The sequence below is a fragment of the Panicum virgatum genome, chromosome 2N (genome assembly GCF_016808335.1).
Source record: "Panicum virgatum strain AP13 chromosome 2N, P.virgatum_v5, whole genome shotgun sequence".
Taxonomy (NCBI): domain Eukaryota; kingdom Viridiplantae; phylum Streptophyta; class Magnoliopsida; order Poales; family Poaceae; genus Panicum; species Panicum virgatum.
The window spans coordinates 64,690,940-64,696,939 of record NC_053146.1 but is presented as its reverse complement, the minus strand read 5'-3'; the positions used below and the strand labels follow the sequence as shown (position 1 = coordinate 64,696,939).

The 6,000-nt window shown below is 44.3% G+C and overlaps 1 protein-coding gene across 3 annotated transcripts; it reads left to right on the top strand.

The window, feature by feature from the left end:
• The first annotated feature begins 1,504 nt into the window (after positions 1-1,504).
• LOC120658560 (golgin subfamily A member 4-like) lies at positions 1,505-4,922 on the top strand. Of its 3 annotated transcripts, none has more exons than XM_039936822.1 (7): positions 1,505-1,886; positions 2,625-2,699; positions 2,828-2,933; positions 3,027-3,628; positions 3,992-4,159; positions 4,334-4,444; positions 4,564-4,922. In XM_039936822.1, exons 2-7 carry the CDS (start codon positions 2,625-2,627, stop codon positions 4,768-4,770), a joined length of 1,269 nt encoding a protein of 422 aa, XP_039792756.1. In that variant the 5' UTR covers positions 1,505-1,886; the 3' UTR covers positions 4,771-4,922. The 3 variants fall into 3 exon arrangements, with proteins under 3 accessions (XP_039792756.1, XP_039792757.1, XP_039792755.1); XM_039936823.1 differs by having other exon boundaries at positions 1,538-2,019; positions 4,334-4,454; positions 4,564-4,711; XM_039936821.1 differs by having other exon boundaries at positions 1,541-2,019.
• Positions 4,923-6,000: the final 1,078 nt, after the last annotated feature.

Sequence of the window (6,000 nt, the reverse complement as noted above, 5' to 3'; positions counted from 1 at the left end):
TTTTGAGAACTTTAGTCTGCTTGTAATCATCTGTGCTCGCCTTCGGGTGAGACTTCCGGTGTTTTCGATCCTTAACCCAGCAGGTTGCCGAATCACACCGTTTTAAATGCGTGGTGGCTTGATTAATACTTAAAATGATAGTTAGCACACTTAAGCCGATTTAATTTGGGCGGTTCTGTCACACTTGGTGTGGAGCGGTGCCGACACTTTGTACGGGGGAAGAGGAGACCCCCCTCCTTGGTGGAGAAGCTCCGTAGTGGATTTCGGCCGGGTGACCGAGAGAGACGGTGGCGGTGCACGAGACTCGGTGTCTTGTGGGCACTTGCCATTGCTTGCCGGTGCGCCTTGGTGGCCTAGTGCAAGACGGTGATCGGAAGAGCCTCGGTGTTCCGTGGACGTAGGCGTTTGAGCCGAACCACATTACATGACCGTGTCTACTCGGGAGTTTGCATCCCTCTTGCACTTACCTCTTTACTTACAGCATTACGTTTCCGCACTTACTCTATCTTGCGTGCCTTTACTTTCCTAGTTAGTTTGATTAGGATTGGCTATAGGTTGCAAGTCTTTTGGGGTAAGTAGAGAGTAGCATAGATAAAACTTAGTCATAACTAGCATGTGTAGGACGTGTTAGGTTTATCTTATGCAAGTAGATTGAGCCCTAGGTTAGAAAGCGAATTAGCGACCCTATTCACCCCCTCCACCTCTAGGGTCGGACACCCCGGTGATCCTTACCCAATATTACTCGATGAGATAACTAAACTAAATCAGGTTAAATAAGAGTAAGGATTCATGCTTAGCTGCTTGCCTTGGTTAACTTCGGGTCCGACCACGAACTGGACTCCGGGCTCGGGCTCAACGGTCTCGGTGGGCTCCATAGATTCGACCTCCGACGGTTCGGTCACTATAATGCATGAATGAGATGCATGCATTAGTGCGATGTTATGCTTATGTATAAAATAAAATGCATGAGATGTTATGTGCGAAAAGATATACATGAGATAACATTTTGGATATGCAATCCTGACAAAACCGGAGGTTCCGGTTGCAAAACCGGATGTTTCGGTTTTAAGCACTTGTCAGGCCAAAACCGGAAGTTCCAGTTTCTAAAACCGGCGATTCTGGTTTCAGCGACGGCGCAAGGCAGCGCGGCGAGGCAGGGCTGGAGAGGGAAAGGGGGCGCGCGCACGGCGTGTCCCAGGCGGCGGCGAGTCACCGGCGGCGGCACGAGTGGAGGGGAGCAACGGCGGGGCGGCGCGACGACGAACGGGGGCGGCGGGCGGAGGCGCTGACCGGCGGGCCTGCACGGCCAGAGAGAGGGAGGAGATGCTCCCCAAGCGAGGAATCGAGCCGCGGCTCACCGGAGAAGGCGAATCGCGGCCGGCAGTGAAGCTCCAGGCGGCGGCAATGGAGGGCTAGGATATGGGGAAGAAGAAGGAGGTCGCGGAGGATAAGGCCGGTGGTACAGTTTGTAGACACGAGGAACTCGAAATCTGATTCCCATCCGCTTTTGCCCTCACAACTGTCACTTTTCTATGCCCACCCTCCTCCGTCCTGCATTTCTATCAGCAAACTAGCAAAGGTCCATGTCCTCTGTGGCTCTGTCGCTCTCTCTGTCTCTCTCGGCCCTCCCGTGCTAACTACGATTAGGGTTTCAAATCGCTTTTAAGCGCTGCAAAATCACTGCCGGGGAGGCGTCGTCCTTGGAGTTGTCCTGCTGCTGGATGCCACCGGGTGACCCGCGCCGCCGCCAGTGCGTGTCCTCGGAGCCGCGCCGCCGCCAGAGCTCGTCCTCGGGGCCGCCTCACTCCGGCGATCGACGGGGACGGACACGGCCGGAGCCACCGCAGGCGGCGCTCGTGCGCTGCCTGCCACCAGCATCGTAGCAGGTCAGCTGCCGAAACCCGCTGCCTTCCCCTATCTTTCCTTGTGGATTTTGCTCTCCATATTGCCAGGATCTGGTGAGATAATATCGCTTGGTTAGGGAACCAGTTAGCAACTGAAAAGGAGGATCCTTGTCAGGTAGACCTTTACAAGTTTAGATTTGGAACAATTTGGTGTTCTCAAGTTTGGGATATGTCTTTCTTGCATCTGCTGTACCCAAAGTTCCTTGCTTTCTGAATGAGATAGTGAGCTTAGTAGTTAGTACATTAAACATTTAAACATGAGAGCTTCCGCCCGCCCATTTTCAACTGGGTGCTTACCAATTGCTGTGGCTGCGATACCATGAAAGGTTAATTTGCTCGATCTCGTGACAGGATTAGCACCTGCTCTAGCTTCCTTTTTCTCTGTTTTCTTACAAAAGAAGTCTAACGATATGCTGATCCACACCTGCAAGCTGTGATGCTTGTTTTGATCTGCTCTGGTCAATTCTTGCTTCCTCTCTTAAATGAACGAGCAGCGCTCCTGCCTACTTTTCAAAAAAAAAAAAACGCCCCTGACCACATTTTTATATCGGCATCTTCCTATCTGACAAAAGGTTGTAGGGTAGTGTAGCATGTCCATTATATGTTCTAGGGACAAATTTGTTCACCATGCGTTGTAACTTATGTACTAGATGCACTTTTAGCTTAGCCATGGCATTTGTGTGTATTATTCTCAATGGCTTGCGATTTTTGCTGCGACAGATGTCTGGTAGATCCAACGGTCACTATCCTGCTAATGGTGCAAAAGTTCTTCATATGAGACATAGGAATAAAGAGGTACCCATGATCGTATTGTTCCTGTTTTTTTCCTAGGGTGTTTCACAAATGAATAATGCAAGAAAAAGTAAAATTGTGTCATTATTTTGTTAAACTCTCTTGTTGAGTTCATAATATTTTTAATGCAGAAGGTACAGCTTGACAGAAATGATGCAGCTTCTAGGGCCTGTCAGAAGGACAGGCAACATATTGAGAAATTGGAAATAGAACTGATGAACTGCTATCAGGAAATCGGTATGCACTAATAATTCTTATGTTTCTCATTGACCTGGCTACCGTGCATCAAGTTACCTCTAGCAGTCTTTGCTGACTGGACTGCAAATGCAGACTATTTGCAGGATCAGTTAAATATACGGAATGTTGAAGCAAACATCATGGGTGAACATATTCACAGCCTTGAACTGAAGCTGACTGAACTTGAAAAGTTCCCGGAAAGAGTGAGAGTTATGGACAATGAGCTGATGCGATCTGATTCTCAGTGCTGGATTCTGATGGAAGAAGTTAGATGTAAAGAAGAGGAGTTGCAAAAGGCATCCTCACAGATAAAGAAGCTTGAAAGTACGGTTTTAGATTCACAAAGCGAAATTGAGAGCTTGAAACTTGATTTAACTAATCTTGAGCAGAGACTACTTGATGCTGAGAGCTTTGCCCAACATGCCGCTGAGCACAAAGCTCGCATCGACAAACTATTGGGAGAACATGAGCTCCAGCTGCGCGAAGCACAAAAAACTATCGATCAACTTGTACTGGAGAATAAGCAATTGAAGGAGTTTTCACCTGTAAAAGGTCCCAAACCTTCTACATCTGGGGAGCAACTTGACAAAACATTGGAGAACGGTGGTCATGCAGAATATGGAAGTGATAATTTAATTCTTGAAAGGATGGCAAAACAAAATGTAGAATCTGAACTTCTAATTGAGCAGCTCAAGGTAATAATTTGTTTACCGCATGTACTTAAGAGTTTGATATTAGCTCTTAATTTTTGCAAGTGCTGTAATGCCATCCTTGCTCCCAAGCATGTTCCAGAAATAAATTATTCGACACATTTTGCTGCAGTGCATGACATTCATTCAAACCTGGATAAACTGAACTAGCTATCTATTTTTCTGGTTCTTACTTGAATACTGTTTTCCCTTTTTGTTCCAGAAATAAATTATTCTTAACACATTTTGCTGTAGTGCATGACTTGCATTCAAACCTGGATAAACTGAACTAGCTATCTATTTTTCTGGTTCTTACTTGAATATGTTTTCCCTTTCCTTTTGTAAATCAAGTATTTTTCTGTTTGTTAGGAAGAGCTTCGAGAACAAAAGTTAAAGGCAAAAGAGGATGCTGAAGATCTCACCCAAGAAATGGCTGAACTAAGATACCAGATAACAGGCATGCTTGACGAAGAATACAAGCGTCGATCTTGCATTGAACAGGCAGCTATTCAACATATTCAGGGGCTGGAGACTCAGGTAGTAATTAGAAAAATTTCACTGTTTAATTGCACCTGAAAATATGGCTGCAAATGTTATGAAATTTTTATCCTGTTATTTCATACTTTAATTTGAGGACATCACTAGGTCTTATTACGACTTCCTCATCCAGTTTCTCTTACATTTCTGTTCTTTTCACAATGTTTCAAACAGGTTTCCAAAGAGAAGACAAAATTGAGTGGGGCACTTAGGCGATTGCAGGAATCACGTGAACTAGCTCACAAACAAGCTATGGAGATTAAGAAGTTGAAGGATGCTTTAGAGGTATGGGCATGTAGGTGAATGTGATACTTGGCATCTGAGATGAATACTCTTTACAGTATTCTCCATACTTGAGATTGGTCATTCGTCCTGCTACTGATAAGCACTTGTATTCACTGTAGAGGTTTAACTCCGCGGTGAACCTGGGGACAGTTTGCAAGTCTTGCTCTTGCGGGTTCTGTGCAATGTTGATAGAGTTGTCTAATTGCTCGATCGAAGGGTCATCGGATGCCAGATCTGCCAAATCCAACCACATTGATGAGGAGTTACAGAACCACGCGCTAATAGAATGGCATCCTGATGAAGCTTCAGATGGTGACGATGGGTAGGAAGTTAGATCGCGCAATGGCATCATGTACATTTGAGTGTGCGATTGACCAATTGTTGTAGATAATTCTTTGGGTTCGCCATTGCTGCCTGTAAATGCATATGCATTTTTTTTTTGATAATTGCATTTTGTTACCTTAGCTGTTCGATTTCCCATAGTAAGCTTCCAATGGGAGTTGTGAAAGGGTGCCTAGCCGGATTGGTTAGGTGGCCTCAGTAGCACTCTTCAAGTTATGGGTTTGACTCCCAGTGGGAGCGAATTTCAGGTTGAGGTTAAAAAAATCCTCTCGCCTGCCTATACACCAAAGCACATGGAAATAGGTCCTGGCTCATTCCATCCCGCTCTCACACGGGTTATGGTATAAGTTACGGCTCTCTTGTGTAAGAGTATAAGGGTGGGGCAGGGTTCGGAGATTTTCTCGGCCTGCATGAGAGGTAAGGTCAATATTTCTTTTTTATCGTCCAATGGGAGTTAAGCTCCACTGCTGATGGAGTAAAACATTCATCCGTACTGGTTGGGATCGCTCTATTTTTTTACTAGTCGTACATGCTCTTAGTTTTTTTTTAATTATGTACATGCTCTTAGTTTAGAGGGGAAATGACATTAGGTACCCCTACTTATTAGTTGTACTCCCTGTGTCTTAAATTGTTAGTTGTTTTGATTTTTTTTATACACAGATTTTGCTATGCATTTAGATATAATATAGATATAATATATATCTAGATGCATAGTAAAAACTATGTAGCCAAAATGATTGGGATGGAGGGAGTAGTTGCTATTTCCAAATGTCATGCCGCCTGAGCAATTGGTTGGGAGTAATTACCGCATTCTTGTACAATGCACTAAGATTAGCTTTATTGGACATTTTTTGAAAGCAAATGCAAAAGCATCACTGTTTGTGGGATGAATGTAGTACATTTAAGAACAATCATGAAGATATGTTTTGATACACACATCCATAGTACTCATTCATCCCAAACTATTAGTCATTTTGATTTTTCTAGATACATTTATTTTACTATGCACATAGAAAAGATAAAACAATTAATAATTTGGGATGGAGGGAGCAGTTCTTATGTTGGTCAAGAGTCATTTGAACTTTTATTTTTTGCTTCCTCTGTTCTCAGTGGTGAGGGTTTGCACTATTTTTTGGTTGGTTTGCTACCTAAGATTAAGTTTTCAATTTTACGACACCAAAAGATTGATGGGTTCAGAAATTGGACCTCTCTCT